Source organism: Panthera tigris, chromosome E1, assembly GCF_018350195.1.
Source record: "Panthera tigris isolate Pti1 chromosome E1, P.tigris_Pti1_mat1.1, whole genome shotgun sequence".
In the NCBI taxonomy this organism is placed as follows: domain Eukaryota; kingdom Metazoa; phylum Chordata; class Mammalia; order Carnivora; family Felidae; genus Panthera; species Panthera tigris.
In genome coordinates, this window is record NC_056673.1 from 622,481 (window position 1) to 640,744 (window position 18,264).

Genomic DNA, 18,264 nt, shown 5'->3' on the forward strand with positions numbered 1-18,264 from the left:
TTCAAACGGCAGGGAGCCCCGCCCGTGACCTGGCTTCTCTCTCTAGGTGCCCCCAGGATGGCGAAGAGACCGTGCCGTCGCCCTACCTGGGAGGCGTCCCAGGGCATCCCGGCCCTGCCGGGCTGACGCGAAGCTTTCTATGTGACCCGAGGCTGGGCACCCACCCTCTCTGGTGCGGGCCTGCCGAGTGGCCGTGGCACCAAGAGGCCGCGTCCTCAACTGACGTGGAAGGCTGCGTGTGGGGGAGCCGCACGGACGGACAGACTCCCAGCCGCTGGGGCCCAGGGAGGACGCAGCCCCCAGCGCGTCTGTGGGGAGAGCCTGGGGCGTCACCACCTTACATGGTCCTGGGCGGCTGGACTCTCCCACGTGGCAGCTTTGGAGACCCTGGACTGCACGGAGAAGGGGCGGCCCAGGCCTCGGGGCGGAGCTTCAGGCTCTGACCTCAGGGTGCTGCTGGGCACTGGGCACGACCCTCCGGGGGGCACTGGTCCCTGCTGCCGGGGCTGGTGCTCGGCCTGGCGGTCTCCTAGGTGAGGGCCACCCAGGGCACCTCCACTCCCACCGCGCCCCCCCCCCCCCCGCGACGTGCACTTGCACACCCCTGCCCCCGCTCCACACACGCTCCCCGCACACTGGCTGGAATCAAGGTGGCGGGTAGGAGACCCCAAGAGCCAGCCTAGGCGACGCTTTGCCCCGTAGTTCCCGCCGGCGTGGCTTCAGTGTGTGCAAGCTGGCAGGCACCCGCTCCTCACCCAGCTCTGGGGTACCTGCGAGGGGGTGGGACCCCCAAAGACCAGCCTGGCCGCCTCCCACCCCAGCCTCAACCGGGGCCCCAGCGATGTTTTCTTGTTGTGCAAGAACCAGGTCCAAGTTCGCCTCCTCTTCCTTCCGGAAGCCAAACTCCTCCTTTATTTTTTAGAGCTGCTGATTGTGAATCTCAGAGTCTTAAGAGAAAAACCAAATATATTCCTCTTGTAAATGAAGGAATAAACCTATTTAAATGATGGCCCGCCGGCTCCCCCAGCAGAGCAGCCCGGGGGCGGGGGACACGGGGCCCCACGCGCTCCCTCCGGCTCGTTTGTGAAGATCACGGTGAAAACACTGGGGTCTCTGGGGCGGGGCCCGCGCTCAGGGCTTTCGGGCCTTCCTGAGCTGCGCTTTCTTCCTCTTGGCCCCGCTCTGGAGGAGGCTGGGGCTCCTGCTGGCCAAAGACAACCTGGCCTTTTTCCGCGGCAGCGCGGACTGTGGGCACTTGCCGGAGACCCCCTTTTCGGGCAGATCCTTCTGAGGCTGCTTCTTGCCAGCAGGCTCCGCGGGGGACACGGCAGCGGCCCCGTTCACCTGGGACAGCTTCCGCTTTTTCTTCGGCTTTGGGGTCTTGGCGGGGGTGCCGGGGCCTGTGAGGGCGGCGGCGGGGGCGGGGGCCGGGGCCGGCCTCTGCTTCGCCTGGGCCTGGGCGGGCACCGTGGCCTTCCTCCTGTTCCTCCTCTTCTTGCCTGTGCTGGGGGGCTGCTGCTCACCAGCGGCTGCAGGCCTGGCACCCTCCTCTTGCGCGGGACCCTCTGACTTAGGCTTCTTGCGCTTCTTTGTTTCTGGCAAGAATCCTTTTTTCTTCCTCTTCGTGCTGACGGGGTTCTGCGTGACGCTGGGGACTTCCTTGGCCTCCTTCTTCCCTGACTTGGGGCGCCTGCAAGGGAGCAAAATGAGAGAAGGGACCCCACCCCTGTGGAACAGAGGGACGAATGCTGCCCCAAAGCTCCCCCCGGGATAACGCACACTACGAGGGTCCCGCGGGCCCCCACTGGACTGTGAGGGCCCTCGTGGCCTGCCAGGACCACCCTGAGGCACGCGCCCCAGGAGGGACCCCCCCGCTCCCGGCACGTACTGGACTCCCAGCGCCTTCATGGCCTGCCAGTAGAGGTCGAAGAGGCGGCTGGACCCGGCCGCACACTCCCTCTGCTGCAGACTCTGCTGCTTGCTCTGCAGCACGCCCAGGACGGCGGTCAAGTCCACGGTCAGCTTCTGCGGGGACAGGGAAAAGGGTGGCCGCAAAGGTGACGGGAGGCAGGGCCTCTGCCTGGCTCTGGGTCCCCAGTCCTGCCCCCCCTCCTGCCTGTGCATCGGGCCTCCGTCACCTGGGAGGGAAGGAGAGCCCCCTCCCGCAGCCAGAAGGCCCCACCCCTCCTCGACCCCCCTCAGGCCTCTCTCTGCCCAGAGCCCCCCTGTGCCCTCCCTGCCACGCAGCGAATGGGTTAATTTTGTAACCCACTGCCCCCCGGGTGCACCTGTGGTCTGCACAGCCTTGGCCCAGGAGTCTGCTCCCCGAGACGCCCTGCCAGCTTGCCCTGCCTGTGGGCTCTGACCAGCATCCTCACGAAGGACTCCTGGACCCTCCCCTCCCCCCCACCCCCCAGGGCTGGACTTGGGGAACCGCTCACCCCCAGCTCCTGGCGGCCCGTAAGCGCGTCACTCGCAGGCCCACCCCTCCCCAGGCCCAGAAACGTGCTGGCCAGGACCCTCCTCACGTCCTCCCGTGAGCTCGGCTCACCCCGACCCTGCCCACGCTCCCCGCCCCCACCTCCTGGTGAATGGTCCTGAAGAGGGTGTTGAGCAGCCCCAAAGACGCCAGTTCCTTCTGCTGCTCTGACTTGGTCTGCGCCTCACCCAGCGTCCGCAGGTTCTAGGGGAAGAGGCGGCCAGCTGAGCCGCTCTGCAGGACTGCCCGCTGGACCCCGAGGGAGGGGAGGTCTCGGGGTTGGGGGCAGGGCAGCCCAGACCCCTCCCCCCGAGGCTCAGGGCCCCAGAAAATTACCCTGGACGGGAATATGGGCGGCAACCACCCCCCCCCCACCCCGTGGCCCTCACCTCCGTGACCTTCACCAGGATCTGGCTGACCAGCTGCTCCCACTCAGGGTCATCAAAGCACACCCGCAGCTCCCGTGTGGGCAGGGCCTTCTGGAGCAGCAGGCAGGCCTGGGCCTGGGGGGGGGGTGCGGTCACGGGGGCTTCAGCGTGCAGGCCCCGAGCTTGAGGAGCCACTGCTGCGGGTCCCACCTGCCGGGTCCTGCGGCCCTGGCCTCAGCAGCCACCTGGGCCCGGTCCCCACCAGGAGCAGAGGCGGCCCCCGTGGCAGAGGGGGCAGCTGGGACAGCACCCGGCCCCTCTCACTCGCTCAGGGCCATCTTCCTCCGGGCTCACAAGCCCCTGTCCCACCCATCCAGGCCCGGGGACGGCTAGGGGCCTCGGCCGCAAAGGTCAGAGTGTGTGTGTGGAGGAGCCCGAGGGTTCAGGCCACGGATGTGGCCGTGGTGGGAGCAAAGCCTCCCCTCTCCCCGTGACACCGTGCACACGGCGGGGCAGGGGCCGACCAGGTCAAAGGGGCAGGGGTGGGCCTGCCCTGGCCCCGGGCACTTCCTGGGCCTCACAAACACCCAGCCAATGGTGAGTCATGGGGGGTAAATCAGGCCTGGGGCCGGGACCTGGGAAGTCCCTACCTGATGGCGGGGCCGCGCTGGGCCCGTCACGTGCTGGATCACGACGGGCAGCAGGCTCTTACACAGCACCTATGGAGGAAGTGACAGGCCGGTGAGGTGGGGCCTGGGCTGAGCAGGGGCCCCGGGGGCGGGCCGGCCCCTATACTCACCGGGTGCCGGGAAAAGAGACTGAGGAACATAGTGACGGTGAGCGGACTGTTGCGCCTGGTCAGGAAGGAGGTCAGCGCCGATGAGTAGATCGGGGTCACGAGGCTCAAATCCAAGCCGCCGGCAGCCTGGGCCACCCGAGAGAGAGCCCGTGTGACGCGGGGCAGAGGGTCCCCGGTACGGGGCAGAGCCCGGACCGCCTTCGGAAGGCTGAGAGCTGGGTCCCCGGGAGTCGTGGCCTCCACTCCCCATCTGTGAAATGGGCAGGCGGCCCCGGCCGGCTGCCCGGGTGCGCCGTGGGCTGCGACTTCCGGGGCGGGGCCCACTCACCTCGGGTCCCTTGGGCTGGGAGCCGGCCTTCTCCTTCTTGGGGGCCTTGCACACAGGCTTGCCGGCAGCGTTGCCTTTCAGGACGCGGAGCAGGTACAGGGCTGCGTTGAAATAGTAGAGGGACACGGCGGCGTCGGCCTGGCGGCCGGCCTGCTGCACCAGCCGCTCCACCTGGGCGTACAGGGTCCCCACGAGGCGTCCCACGTCGTGGCAGTAGTGCCGGGAGCGGCACAGGTGGTGTCTGTGGGGCCGTGGGGGGAGAGCCGGTCACCACACCTCCGCCACCCTCCCTGCCGAGAACAGGGACGCGACCAAAGCTGCAGGGGGCGGCCCAGGGCCACCTGCATTTGCCGAGCACGAGCCAGAGAAACCAGCCCCCGGGGACAAGGTTGCACCACGGGAAACCCGGTCCACGTCTCCCGTCTGCCCCCCATCCCTCCTGGGACAGCGGCCCCTGAGCCCTTTCTAACGTGAGGGTCGGTGTCCTCGGGGGGAAGAGAAGTAGGTCACTCAACCAGCTCAGCGCTGCCCCGACAGGTGGCAGGGACAGCCAGGAAGCGTCACCTGGGGCACTGTCTGTCCTGCTCTCTCCCATTCCTCTGTGACCTAAGCTCGGCATCTCGCGTCTGTAGGCCGCGTCTCTGCTCCGGAAGGCAGGTCTGCACCCCGCCCTCCGTGTCGTCTCTCCTGCTGGGCCCCCTGCTCCGGACGACCCACCCACTCATCGTCCCTTCCTAAATGCAAACTATCCCCCCGGGAGCTCCTGCTGACGAGAACAGCTCTGTGGACCCCCGACGCTGATGGGCTCCGGGCCACCAGGCCTTCCTCCACCTGTGTGTGACCAGCTCCTGTCGAGAGAGCACCTTTCCTGCCCTGCCTGGGGCCTCCAGGCCCGAGGACCCCTTTCCCGGCAAGGGTTCCCTGGTACCTCAAGAGGGGCCCCTGGGCCCCACCCCTCCGTGCTCCGGCCTCCCACCCGCCCCCGGCCACAGCCCCGGGTGTCACTGCTGCACCATCGGTCTGATTCCTCGATGTGGGGACCCCGAGGGCAGGGAGCGGTCCCCAGGACCACGGTTCCGGCAAAGAGCGGGCGCCAGGAGGGACGCGGGACAGCCGAGCGGGAGGGCCGGCGCTCACGTGAAGATGCGGGCCGTCTTGTGCAGCAGATCCTGCTCCTGCTTGGTGCTGCTGGTGCGCATGCTGCGCCGAATGACGTCCAGCAGGGGCTCGAGCAGCTCCAGCACCAGCGGGCTCTCCGGCTGCTTGGTCACCAGCACCTCGATCAGGTCCAGGACCTGCGGCCGGGACGGGGCGGGCTCAGCGGGCGCGGGGACGTCGCGGGGAGGGCGGGCCGCGCGACGCCGGGGGCTCTGGGGCTCACCCGGATCTGGAAGTCTCGCCGGAGAACCTTCTCCTTCCGCAGCTTATCCTTCTCGTCCTTCCGGGCCTGGATGCGCAGCTTCTGCTCGGCGAAGAGGCTGGCCAGGTTCTGGTCCAGGGCCATCATGGCCTCGTCCCCCAGCTCATCACCGTCGTCGTCGTCGTCCTCACCGTCCACCGCGCCCTGAGGCACGACGCCCGTGAGCGGCTGGCCTCTGGGTACGGACGCGCCCCCCCCCCCCCCCGTCCCCGCCCCGCCGCTCACCAACGCCTTTCCCGCCCGCAGCACCGCCATCAGCTGCTCCCGGAAGCCCTGGTCCACGTCCGCGTCGCGGTCCTCCTCCTCACTGTCGTCACTGTCATCGCCACTGTCCTCTTCGCCGGCCGAGGCCCTGTCGTCCTCGCCGTCGGAGCTCCTGTCCTGCGGGGGCCGCCGTGCTGTACCTCCGGTCTCCCACGCGCGTCTACACATCCGCCCGCCCCACCCGGCCCCAGGCCGGCACGCACCTCTGCGCCCTCCAGCTGCTCCTCCGAGCCGTCCGTGACCACCACGCTGTCCTCGTCCGCATTCTTCTCGGGGTTCAGCACCTGCAGCGATTCCCAGACGGCCGCCCCGTCGCAGAGCCTTTAACCTCCCCAGACCTCCAACCACACCCTGTGCGGTCTGGGCCAAAAGGTCCCTATTTCAGGAAGGAAAACGGGGCCCGAGAGAGAAGGCCACGCGCCCAGCACCCACACCCAGGGCCCCTCGGTGCACCCCAGGGAACGGCCTCGTGCAGTGGCAGCCTGAACACATTACAGTGACACCGACGGGACAGAAGGGCAGCCGTGATGCAGCCTGGTGCTTGCAAGGCCCCATCCCGGGACCCATTTGCCCAGAGGCCCCAACTTACATCCAAGATTAGCTGCAGGGCACGTGGGGTCAGGTGGGAACAGATGTGGCTGAACACACTGCGGGCCACCTGGCGCATCAGGTGGCTGGGCTGGGCCAGGAGGGCCAGCAGGATCTCCACCAGCACCTCCACCCACGGCGGCTCCTGGGGGTCTGCAGACGGGACAGGCTGAGCCTGGGCAGGCTGAGCCTGGGCCGGCCCCGCCACCCCCCCCCCCCCCGCCCCCCCCGGCCCCTTCATGGTTCGTGCCCCGCCCCCTGCCCCGGGGACAGTGACCCACTGGTGGCCTTGGAGCGGGTCCTGCGGGTCTTCTCCCCCAGGCTCTTCTTGATGCACGTCTGGATGTCACCCAGGAGGTCACAGCTCTCTGTGGGGGACTGTGGCAGGGCGAGGACAGAATCAGAAACCGGGCCCGTTCCAGGCCTTGAGCCAGGGGAGGGGCTGGTCAATCGCGAGCAGTTGGTGTCGGATGGCCCCCCCCAGCCTGCCTCAGCCAGTCCCTCACCGGGACCCCGGGAGCCACATGAAGCCATGGAGTCTGGCGACGTCAGCCAGCTCAGGGTCGCCACAAACCTGTCCCAGCTGGATCCCCAAAGCTAGATTTTCCTCCCGCGCCTACCTCCACACTGTTACAAAGTACCCAAATTCATTAACCTGAGCGAATTCAAATCCAGTTGAACCCCACTTGCCCGGCTAAGCCCGGACTGCAGCCACTGCCCAGTGAGTTGGGGGGGCCCGAGATGGTCAGTGTGACTGTGGTACCAGAAAGGCAGACAAGAGCCCAACACCCGGCCCTTTATGCACCTCACTCCTCGTCCAGCTAAGAGGCCCTGGGGTTGGGCAGGCGTCTAGCGTGTCCCGTAACCAGCGGGGGGAGGGGGGCCCCTGCTGCCATGCATTCGAGGGGCACCGTGGCCACCACGCACACACACAACTCGCCTACGGGCCACGCTCAGAGCGTCTGCAGCCTGGAAGCAGAAACCACCACCACAGCCCAGCAGCCAGAGGCAGGAACCCCGACCCCACCCCGTGGCCTGGGAAGAAAAAGCTCCTGAGAAACCAGAGGAAGCAGGAGGGTCACGAGTTGCTGGCACAGAAAGGGAGACAACGCTGGATCTAGAGACACCTCGGTCTGGCGTACGAGAACCAACGTGGGGACACAGCGACACGGCACGGGACCGCGGGCTGGGCGGCGACAGGAACACACGCTAACCCCACCGGCCACCCTGGATTCCCGCGGGAGAGGCTGCAGGAGCACAGGCGGGACCTTGTCCTCGGGCATCAGAGAGGACAGCAGCGCCCCTGGGGACAGGCCTGCCCAGAGTCAGGCCCTCCCGGGAAGGAGGCACTTTCCCCTCCACGCCCACCACCTCTGCTCAGTGAGGCAATGCTGGGGGGCCTGGGGGGGGGGCCGTGCGGTCAGACCTGGTATCTGAACCCCCGCCAACAGCTGTGTGTGTGGCCTGAGCGCTACTCGCCCCACCAGTCAGCGGGGCGGGGGGGGGTCACAGATCAGAGACGCCGCACGGAGAGCTCAGGACACAACTGGCCATGGGGTGGACGGAGCGACTGTTCTCGGGCTGTGGTCCACCCAGAGCACCTCCCACCCCCCGCCCCCAGCCCCGTCGGGAGGAAAGCCGTGGTGCCCCAGACCCCAAGTGCCATACCTTGAAGAGGTAGATGCCCACCAGGAGAAGCAGGTGCTGGAAGGCAGCGGCCTTGGCCCTGGCCCCCGAGGAGGTGGCCTCCAGTTCCCGCACACTCTGCAGCATCCTGGGGGGAGCCGGGCACGCTCTCAGGCCGCTGCCCTCCGGACCCCAGGGCATCCCACCGGCCCCCCCGGGAAACCCCACCCCCTCACCGGTCCCAGGCCTGGCGCTGCTGCGCCGTGAAGGGCGTCAGGGCGGCCACGTTCCGGCTGTGGTTCAGCAGCGAGTCTGCAAACCGGACCAGGCGGTAGGTCCAGGGCTGGCTGTCCTGTGTCTGCTCGGGCGCCTGCCTGCACTGGGTGCTGAGGGTCTGCAGCAGGCTGGGGGAGTGCAGGGGCCGGGGTCACCAGCCGGGCCGAGGGCTCTCGGGGCCACCTGCCCGCCCTGCCCTCTCCACGGCCGCCCACCTGAAGAAGGCGCTGCCGACCGCCTCCCGCGTCCGACTCTCCAGAGGAAAGGAGAAGCGCTGCTCGGTCTCTGGGATCTGGGACGTGGGCTTCTTCGCTTCGAAGAACGAGTGGAAGAAGCAAAACCTGTGGGGGCGGGGGGAGCACAGGTCTCAGCGGCCCCCTCCCACGAGGGCACCACCCAGGGCCTGGTGGCAGAGAGAACGTCTCCCAAGTCTGGACCTCCCGCTGAACACAACCGGGCCTGAACTGGGAACAGAAGCAGGATCTGGCCCTTGGAACGGAGGTGGACCCACGGCTACGTCCCGCCAAGTCACAGCACGGGCTCTGCAAACGAGGGCTGCGTGAGGCGGCAGACGAGGCCAGTGCGGGGGGGTTCCCTGACATCGCCGACGCCTGTGGCCCCCCAGCTCCACACTCCCTGGGTCCCCTCCTCACGGGGCCTCTCAAGGATGGTCCCCAAACCCCCTCTGCCTCAGGGGCGAGAATGGCCTGCCTCCACCCGACGACCTGACCCGAGCCTTCTGGCTCCGGGAAGACCCAATTCTTGGTCCCCCTCCAGGGAGCTGGGGACAGCCTGCTCACACCTGGCCACCTCCTCAATCACATCCTCCTCCTTCTCCACGTGCAAGGTGTCCACGATGCTGACCAGGCGCAGGATGAGCCACTTCCGCAGCCGGGACACGGCGCGCTCGGGCCTGGTGGGGGAGAGCCAGGTAGGGAGCCACTCAGAGACAGCACAACGGTCCTCCTCTGCCCCTCCCCGCAGACAGACAGACAGACCAACATCCCCCCCCCCCCCCCCCCCCCCCCCCGCCCAGGGAAAACAAGGGGAAACAGAGGCCTTCTTTGGGAGCCATGGCTTGGCTGCGGCCCTTTCTTCCCCGCCCCCACCCGGGCCCTGGGCCCGAGCTCTGGGCTCAGCGGGGCCACTCACACGTGCAGCGAAGCATCCTGGGCTTTCTTCTGGTTGCTGGTGCTGAAGTCCACCAAGGAGTCCAGATCGGGCCGGAGAAACATGGTCCGTAGCCAGGCCACGTAGCCCTTGAGGGCGGGGGGACTCAGGAACCTCACAGCCCTCCAGAAGGTAGGCAGGACAGGAAGGCCCTGGTTGGTGACAGAGGTGAAGGCCACCACCACCGCCAACTGCCGCTCGGGGTCAGCACGGCAGCCTTCCAGGAAGGCACCCACGTACTCGTTCATCTCCGGAGCAAACTTGAACTGGTTTGGGAGCTGCAAGAGTCAGGCCCAACACTGGGGTCACCCGCCAGGAGGATCCCACGGCTCTCGTCCAACAGGCGCGCCTGAGGCCCGGCACGCCTCCTCCCCACACACAGCCAGGCCCCGAGGGCCCCGGCCCCAGGAGGCCCCTCCTTCCCCCTTCTCACTGCACCAGGACGGGCTGTTGTCCAGGCTGGACCGAGGGTATAGCAGAGTCCAGGCTGGGCCACCAACCTGACCTGGGTCCACACCCAGCTCTCTAGCTCCTAGCTGTCACCGTGGGGCTCAAAACTGAGCACTTCCCTCGTGGGTGCACAGCCCATTCGCGTCACATTCACGACAACCGTCTGCACTGGGATGTGGGCCGCCCTCCGCTCTGGAGCTGGGCCCGCCCCCATAGAAGCACGAAGCTGGCGGTCCGGAGGGGAGGACTGCATCACAGCAGCACCTCCTGGGCACCTGGCGCGGTAACCTCCACGGGCTTTCCCCCTACTGTCCTCACAGCGGCCGAGGGGGACAACGCTCCTCTGCTCTTGGCCAGCAGACAAGCCCTGGCTCCTGACCCCGAACTCCTGATCGGCACCTGCTTCTCCCGTCCGCTGCTTGGGCCTAGTGCGGGGCACACCGGTGGGGGACAAGGGCTCTCCCCAGCCGGGGTGGGGGAGGCCTGGGGGACTGAGGGCTGCACGTGCCTCTGCCGAGGGGCCTGAGGCCCGAACAACCGACCCTGCCCGAACTCCATTCACAGGGGGAGGCCTGGGGGAACTCAGGTAGCTCCCATCACCCGGAGGGAAGAGAACCCCAGTTCCCAAGCGAGACCACTGAGGCAGGAAGACCCCTGGATGTTGCAGCAAACCAGAAGCCGGCTGATCCCAGAGGCGGCCTGCCCCTCTTCCCCACCAGGAACCCCGGTGCCCCGCCCCTGCTGACAGTGCGGGGCTGCCGGGGTGGGGGTGGGGGGAATACCCACCTTAGCAGTGACCATGTGCTCCCCAAAATGCCGGATCAGGTCCCCCCGCATCACCAGGGGCAGCTGCTCTGCGGACAGCAGGGGCAGGGCTGCGCCCAGCAGGCGGAAACACAGGTAGCTGCGGGGTGCACGGCGGAGCCTGTCAGAGTCCAGCCGCCCTGGCGGACGTGGGGCCCCGAGCCCGCCCCGCCCACAAGCAGGGGAGGGGAAAAGGACGGGCACCACGCGCACCTGGCTGGCCAGGACTGCTTCTTCAGCAGCCCCTGCTCCACCACGTCCTTCCAGAACCGGGGGAACTTGCCCTCCTGCAGCGCCAGGCGGAGCAGGTCCAGAGCAACAGCCGGCAGCTTCCGCTCCTTCTTCACGGAGGCGGCGGCCATCTTCAGTACGCTCACCAGTCTGGGGACGGGGTGAGGGGACTCAGACGGCAGGAGCACCCCATCCACACCACCAACCTGTGCGGGGCCAGGGGCAGCGCCCTGCCCGCCCCCCCCCCCCCCCCCCCACCCCGTACCTGGGGACGTTCTCATCCGAGAACAGGCTGACTGGTCCCATCAGCTCCTCCAGCTTGCGGGGCACCTTCTGCCGGGCCAGGAGGAAGAGCTCTAGGTGCTCGGGGGAGCCGAGCACCGAATTCAGGTCGGCTCTGAGGACTTTCGGCAGGATCTCCTGCAGCGTGGCCTCTGGGACCTGGGCACGGGAGGCGCGGATTGGGGGAGGGGCCCCCTCCCAGCATCCTTTGCCCTCCCCCTTCCACACTCCCGTGAGGCCCCGACACAGTGCCAGTCTGAGGTGGCGCAGCCACAACCCACCACGAGGCATCGGCACCAGTACCAGGTGTTTAAAAGCTCAAATCCCCGGGGCGCCTGGGTGGCTCAGTCGGTTAAGCGTCCGACGTCGGCTCAGGTCATGATCTCACGGTCTGTGAGTTCGAGCCCCGCGTCGGGCTCTGTGCCGACAGCTCAGAGCCTGGAGCCCGTTTCGGATTCTGTGTCTCCCTCTCTCTCTGCCCCTCCCCTGTTCACGCTCTGTCTCCCTCTGTCTCAAAAATAAATAAACGTTAAAAAAAAATTAAAAAAAAAAAAAAAAAAAAAAAAAGCTCAAACCCCCAATCCCAGGACACTGGGTTTTTAACAACTACCCAGCTGACGCTAATTGAGGGCCCTCATAATTGTTCCTTGTTTTTTTCTGAATTAGCTCATTTGTTATACAAGGTGCCCTGAGTAGACAGCTGAGATTTATTTGAAGCCTGGTCCTCCCAGCTCTGGGGCCAGGGCTATGCCAGTCTTTGTCTTGTCCTCGGGAGCAAAGAGTTCCAGGGACTAGCCCGCCTCCATGTCCCACGCAGGGCAGCAGAGACCTGGGGGGCCAGCTCTATCCAAAACAACAACGGCAAGCACGTTTGATATACTTGCCACGTGCCAGGGACTGTTCTAGAACCGCACCGTCCAACACGGCAGCCCCTGGGCTCTTAGAACGGGCTGACCTAAGTGGAGACGCGTATTAAGCATAACCCACATGCTGGATTCCGGAAACTCGATGGAGAACGCAAGATACCATCCTCTGCAACCTTCTGCACCGATGGCGTGCTCAAACAACACGTCGAACACGTTAGGTTCACTAACACACGTCACTCAACTACGCTCGCTCCCGTTCCGCTTTTTAATTCAGATCCCGATCGGCGTCAGGCTGCACGCTCTCACGATTCTGCAGGCCGATGCTGGCCGGGCGTTCTGATGCTTCCTCTCTGTGCTCGGGTGCCAGGGAGCGCTACCCGAGGCCCCGCAGCTGTGAAGCCCGTACCTCCGACAGGATGTCCACCAGGGCCTTCTGGGGCTGCTCCTGCAGGTGGCTGTGGTGCTGGGCCAGGGTCTGCAGCAGCTTCACCGACTTCATCAGCGCCTCTGGGTCCTGGCGCCCACAGAGGGGGCAGGGCATGAGGAGGGCGTGCCGCTGTCCCCCCAACCCCCCGTCACTCCCCACCAGTGCAGTCCCCCGCCAAATCTCCTACCTTCACCAGCCTGCCTGACTGAAAGAGGGCGAGCACCCCAAACAGGTTTGCGAACAGAGCAGGTCTCATCGTCGCCTGGAAAAGAATTTCAGGTGCCAGTGAGAAGGGCCCAGTGTCCCCACCCAGGGGCTGAGATCCCCCTCAAGCCGCTCACTCTCACCTTCTTGACCTTCTGCAGGTCGTGCTTCTCTTGTATCTGCTGCAAAATGCTGCACAAGGGGATGTCTTCAAAAGACTGTAACAGCTGGCGGGAGAGGGGGGTCGCGACAGGGGTCGGGGGATGTCCAGCCCCACCCAACAGACCTCAGCCTTCTCCGACTCCCTTCAACTTCGGCCCAGAGGACCTGGGCCCCTGCCCCCACCCCAAGGCTGCCTCTGAGACTGCTTGCCGCACCCCCCCCCCCAAAGGAGTGCTCGTGTGGAGCACCGCTGCTCAGATGAACCAGAATCTTGCCTCTCTGCCTCATGACCGCCCCGGGTTCAGGAAGTACCTCCTCTGGAGCCTAGAATGCCTGAGACTCCCAGTCTGTCTCCACAGCCTGCTCTGAGCTCCCCCACGACCCTCCTAAAGGACTGGAACTTTATCCCTCGCACCTGCCCCCCACCCGCCCATTGCCCCCGTTCCTCAAGGGGTGGCCTACAAGCAGCTGAAAAGAGCCCTGAGCCTTGCCCAGGTCAGAACCCAGCCCAGAGCTGACTATGCCCAGCAGACGCACCCCGGGGGGCTGGCCAACCCACTTACCATCCTCCTCCACCTGACCGGGCTTCTCTGTACGCGGGCCTTGCAGAGGCACTTTCCACCTCCACGTGAGGACATCAGCCCGGTCCCCAACCCCCCCCCCCCCCCGGGCCCACCTCCAGCGTCCGCTCAGACCACTGCCCTCCTCACCCCTCAGCCTCCGACCAGCACGGCTGGGCCCTTCCAGGAGCCACCGCCTCACCTGTGCCAGGGCCAGACTGTAGCAGGGCCGGGCGGTCTCTCGCCCGACCCCGAGCCCAGTGATGAGGCGCTTCAGGGCGTACTTCATCTCGGCTCCCTGCGGACCCAAGCACACCCGCCAGTGTGGAGCCGTCCCGCGCGGGCCCACCCCCGCCCCTCGGGGCGCGCTCACCGGGGCACCCGGGCCCAGCTCCCGCCGCCGCCGCCGCCGCCGCCGCCGCCGCCGCTTCTCCGCCGCAGGCACGCAGCCCCCCGCCCCGGGCCCCGCCACCGTACCTGGGGCCTCGCGCGCAAGTACTCCAGCAGCTTCTCCGTGGCCTCCAGCCGCGTCTCCTGCTGAGGCTTCGCGATGTCCCAGAAGAAGTCCAGGAACTCGCGGCTGTGCTTCAGCAGGCCCTCACGGTCGGCGGGCCGGGCGCCGCTCTCGCTCGCCTCCCCGGGGGCCATGGGCTCGGCGACGTCCTGACTCTCCATCTCCGCCATGCTCCTCGAACACGTGGGCTCTGAAGACGACCTCTTCCGGGTCAGGTCGCCGCGCGTGCGCACTGGACTGGCCGCGGGGGGCGGGGTCTCGTCGGGAGGGGCGGGGCCTATGGCGGCTGGGGGCGGGGCCAGCCCGGCCCCGGGGGCGGGGGGGGGTACTTTCGCTACTGGGTTTAATCGGAGCGTGGATGGGAAGTTGTCGGAGGGTTTTATGCAAGGGCAAGCCTTGATCCTATTTACATTTTTAAAAGATTGTTCTGTGGCTACGTGGGGAATGGATTGTCGGATTGCCGAGGGAGAAGCAGGAAGAACCGTTAGAGACAGACCGCAGTGTAATATGAAATGAGGTCAGATTCCAGCTAATTTGGAGCTGGTAAGGAGGGATGGATGTGGGGGAGCAGAAAAGAGAGCGATGCCAGGTTTGGGGCTAAAATAGCTGGGTAGATGGTGGTACCATCCACTGAGCTGGGGGAGGATTCTCTTTGCTGATCAAGGGTTCTACAAAATCAGACATAACTTTTCCAAGGGCGGGCGGGAATACAGAGGGCCTCCCCAGCTTCTGGCCTGGAGAAGCTGTCTCTAGAGGGTTATAGTCCCGAGGGACCCCAGCCCTGGGGGGACGTGGGAGGCAGGCAATGTCAGGGCCAAGCCCCGCCCCGCTCCGTCCCCCAGCCAAATCCCACACCCCAGCTGCGGCCACTTTTGGACCCAGGCCCGTAGGGTATCTTCTGTTCCTCCTCTCAACCCCTGCTGCCTGTCTTGGAAAATGAGATGAAAACATGGTGCCCCAGGGGGCCCGAGGTGAGCAGAGCAGGGGAAAGCTGAAAGGCAGGGCCCAGCCTCTGCCTGTCTGGGTGCAGGTCAGCTGTGCTGCCCAAGGGGGAAGCCGCCACACCGAACACTTCACAGGCTGATGGGAAACTAAGAACAGGAATGGCACAAGGCATCCAGGAGACTTGATCTTTATTTTGTTTCCAGCCCCGTTGACACAGATCAGCAGAGGGTGGCCTGAAGGGAAGGACAGAGAGGCCAGCAGTACCCCGGGCTCTGCCAGCCTTGCCCGTGGGGCCTGGAGCCAAGGCAGGGGCTTGGCGTCTTTCTACCTGTCCTTCTCAGGGCTGGATCTGAACTCAGGGTTGGCCCCGGGGCCTGGGGCTCTTTCCTCATTGTCCCTGGGTTCCTTAACTGAAAAAAAAGAGCCAGAACTCCAGTCCAGGTAACTGACTAACTCCAATCCAGGCCAGAGGTTGTGGGCCTGAGCTGGCAGTGTGCTCTGTATGCACTTCATCACTGCTGGGCCTGCTCTGTCCCTGCGTCCAGGCTGGAGACCCCCACCCGGTCCACGCCCTGCTGGCCACTGCCCCACACTTAGAAGCCCTGGAAGGTGCAGCAGCCACTGGGGACACTGGAGACGTGAGCATGCTCTGCGTGAGCAGCTACCTGGAGCAGGGTCCCTTGACCACAAATGCTAGGGCTCTGTGTTGGTCCCTGCTGCTGCTGCTGGGCCTGGGCTTGGGGCCCCGCCAGGCGACTGAGCAGGGCACGAGTCGTGACTCTGGCCACTACGGGGTTTCCTGAAGCCACCAGCCCCAACACATCAGCCTCTGTGTCATCAGAGCCACCATGGAGGACGAGGGGGCAAGCCCAGCCCCCACTTGCAGACTCGGCCACCAGGTCGCTCAGCAGAACCCCGGTGCTTGGGGACAGATGTCCAGAGCCAAAGGAGCTGTTGAGTGAGGAGGTGAGGAGGAGCACAGAGCCGCTGCTGTCTATGGTGGCCAGGACGCCGCTCCCGGGGGTCACGGGAGCTCGTGGGACTAACAGGCAGGGGTCAGGGCTGGGCCCTCCAGAGCGCAAGGCCGCCTCCACCCTCGCCAGCAGTTCTGGGCCAGCTGAGGGGCTGGGGGTGGTGGACAGGATGCCCTGGGGCATAGGTAGCTGCAGGGCTGGCTCCAGGGTGGGCCCGGGCCCAGGCGAGGGTCCCCGCAGCCCCAGGTCTCTGGCCAGCAGACTCAGCAGGGCGTCCCCGGCAAGGTCTGGGGTGGGGGCCAGTGCCGCCCCGCGTAGCACGGCGGCCAGTTTGGGGTTGGTGGCGCGGGCCCCGGGGCCCAGCGGGGTCCCGTCGGCGTGGCAGAGCAGTGGACAGAGGCCCTCCGTGCTCCGGGCGGCCAGGGCCCCGGCCAGGGCTGTATCCACCAGGAAGCCGTCTTGAGCCAGCGTGGCCGGGCCCACCAGCAGGCGTGACCAGGGCAGGCGGCCGAAGTGTGCGTGCAGCAGGCGCAGGGCCGGCAGAGCGGACGGCAGCCCCAGGCCGGGGGCCAGCGTCCGGGCCGGACCTGGCGTCAGGGCAGTGGAACTGCCCGAGGTGCTATTGTGGAAGAGGCCCCAGAACGTGGCACCTGGAGGAGATGAAGGGGTCACACGGGAGTCAGGGCACGGGGGTCAGGGGGACTCGGTAGCCCAGGTGAAGGGTCACCGACTCGGCCTGAGGTCAGGAGTTGCTCACTAGGCCTGGAGACGGGGGTCAAGACCACACGGACGTGGGAGCCGGGGCCACGATCCAGGGTTGGGGCTACCGCCTGAGTCCCAGGTCCTGCCACTAAGCAGCCCCGAGGTCAGGGCCCAAGAGCAGACCTGGGGCTGTGGGTCACTGACCTAGCCCCGTGGCGTGAGGGTGTACCACCGCCAGGCACAGAGCAGCTCCCACTCCGGCGTCCACAACGTTGCCCCCGGCGACGAGCAGCTCTCGGCCCAGGTGGGAGCACGTGGCTGCAGCAAGAGGAGACCGTCGGGGGGGTGGCCGTCCCGGGACCGTGACCCCGGCCCGTCCCCCCTCCCCCAGCGGCTCCCCGCTCTGACCTGCAGGGCTGACGACGCCCCCGTGGTGGTACACGCCGGGGTGGTGGGAGTGCCCGCTGGGAGGAGGGGCCGCAGAGCCGCTGCTGGCGTGGAGCCGCCTGACCGCCAGGGAGAAGCCAACGGCCAGGAGTAGCAGGGCCGCGACCAGGCGGGCCCAGGCCCCGGGCAGCCCACCGGCCTCGTCCCTGCAGAGAGGGGTGTCCTGAGCCAGGACCGGGGCGGGAGGGCCACCAAGAGCCCCGAGAGGACCCAGGGGACGTTTCCCCAAAACTTGGTCTTACTTGTGTGAGGACTACAGTTTTGCCAAGGAGAAAGGCCTCCTGGTAGAGGGCGTGGACGAGACACGGCGATTGGAAGGAGCTTGGGGACACCGAGGACAGCTAGGGAGGGAGCCCCTGGGGAGGAGGTTGGAGAGGCAGGAGGGAGGCCGCAGGTGGGCTTGGCTGGGTGGGGAGCGGGGCCTAGCTGGGTGCGGCCCGGCTCCAACCTGCCTGGCAGGTGCACCAGGAGTGGGGGCTGGGAGCCCTTGGCAGAGCAGCTGGCCGGGCAGGCCTCGTACAGATGTCCCTTCGGAGGCCAGGTCTGGGGCCGCAGCTCCGCTCCTCCCCTGTTCACCCAGAAAGTTCCTGGAGCCGAGCCAGGCGTGGGGCAGTCCGACACCTGCCCCCACCTTAGGGGCTCCCTCAGAGGGAGGGACTTACCAGCCTCAGGCCCGAGTTGCCGGGTGCCCAGAACCCTCCCTGACTCACCTAGAGGAGTCCTGGGGCCTCCGGGGGTCAGGAACGACCAGCTCCGAGGTCTCCTCCTCTTCCTCCTCCTCCTCCTGCCCGGACTCCAAGCTTGGATCCCAGAGCTGCAGCTGTCGGTACAGCACGGGCCCTGCTGTGGGTTCCATGGCCCCGCGGAGGCCACCCCAGCCCTCCTGCCTGCCGGCCTTCCCAGCTGAGTCCCGGCCTCGCCTGCGCTTGGCTGGTGGGAGGTGGAGGCAGCCGTGGGGAAGGGTGGTGTGTTTCTAGAACAGGTCTGGGCAGGGCACGGAGCCAGGGAGGCTGCGCGTGAGCCTGCTCCACTAGGGCGCGGGGCCTGGGGGCTCTCGCGGCTGGGGAGCCCGTCAGGGGGAGCAGCTCTGTGAGGGGGGAGCCACAGCCGCAGCCCGGAGACCCAGGACCCCCGCCGACCCCTGCCGACCCCTGCCTTTCTGGGGACGCAACCACGGGATCCCCTGGCCTGTTCAGCACTCGGTGTGGGTTGGGTCAGGGCTCAGCCTGTGACCGGGTCCCCGTGTGGACATGTCTGGCCTCTGCTGGGGTCTGCATTTCTCTGTCTGGGGAGGAGCCCCTGGGGCGGGGAAGGGGACTCCCTGGGCGTCATGTGGCTCTTGCCCAGCAGGTGGCACCACAGACCTCTTGGGGCGGCG

At 66.9% G+C, this 18,264-nt stretch overlaps 3 protein-coding genes across 5 annotated transcripts in view; 1 reads left to right on the plus strand and 2 right to left on the minus strand.

Moving 5' to 3' along the window:
- SPNS2 (sphingolipid transporter 2) overlaps positions 1–1,009 on the plus strand; it is a 29,428-nt gene extending 28,419 nt beyond the window's left edge. For 2 of the 3 annotated variants that reach the window (XM_042966285.1, XM_042966284.1), the window contains one exon: positions 47–1,009. In XM_042966285.1, coding sequence (XP_042822219.1) covers positions 47–443 — 397 coding nt within the window. In that variant the 3' untranslated portion in view covers positions 444–1,009. The remainder of the gene's footprint in view (positions 1–46) is intronic. The other variant, XM_042966286.1, reaches the window with a different exon arrangement.
- On the minus strand, positions 875–13,998 carry MYBBP1A (MYB binding protein 1a). The gene is made up of 26 exons (XM_042966283.1): positions 13,782–13,998; positions 13,507–13,602; positions 12,726–12,809; positions 12,566–12,640; positions 12,358–12,465; positions 11,069–11,244; positions 10,786–10,953; positions 10,555–10,672; positions 9,301–9,596; positions 8,951–9,061; positions 8,364–8,489; positions 8,109–8,276; positions 7,915–8,020; positions 6,528–6,624; positions 6,248–6,399; positions 5,862–5,942; positions 5,620–5,775; positions 5,356–5,538; positions 5,112–5,269; positions 3,975–4,215; positions 3,647–3,772; positions 3,498–3,566; positions 2,869–2,982; positions 2,582–2,683; positions 1,889–2,025; positions 875–1,690 (listed from the first exon to the last, which is right to left on the minus strand). The coding sequence occupies exons 1-26, from the start codon at positions 13,986–13,988 to the stop codon at positions 1,132–1,134; spliced, it is 4,014 nt and encodes a 1,337-aa protein (XP_042822217.1). The 5' UTR covers positions 13,989–13,998; the 3' UTR covers positions 875–1,131.
- A 917-nt stretch (positions 13,999–14,915) lies between these two features.
- Positions 14,916–17,848, minus strand: GGT6 (gamma-glutamyltransferase 6). The gene is made up of 4 exons (XM_042966387.1): positions 17,597–17,848; positions 16,848–17,032; positions 16,644–16,757; positions 14,916–16,387 (listed from the first exon to the last, which is right to left on the minus strand). Exons 1-4 carry the CDS (start codon positions 17,740–17,742, stop codon positions 15,357–15,359), a joined length of 1,476 nt encoding a protein of 491 aa, XP_042822321.1. The 5' UTR covers positions 17,743–17,848; the 3' UTR covers positions 14,916–15,356.
- Positions 17,849–18,264: the final 416 nt, after the last annotated feature.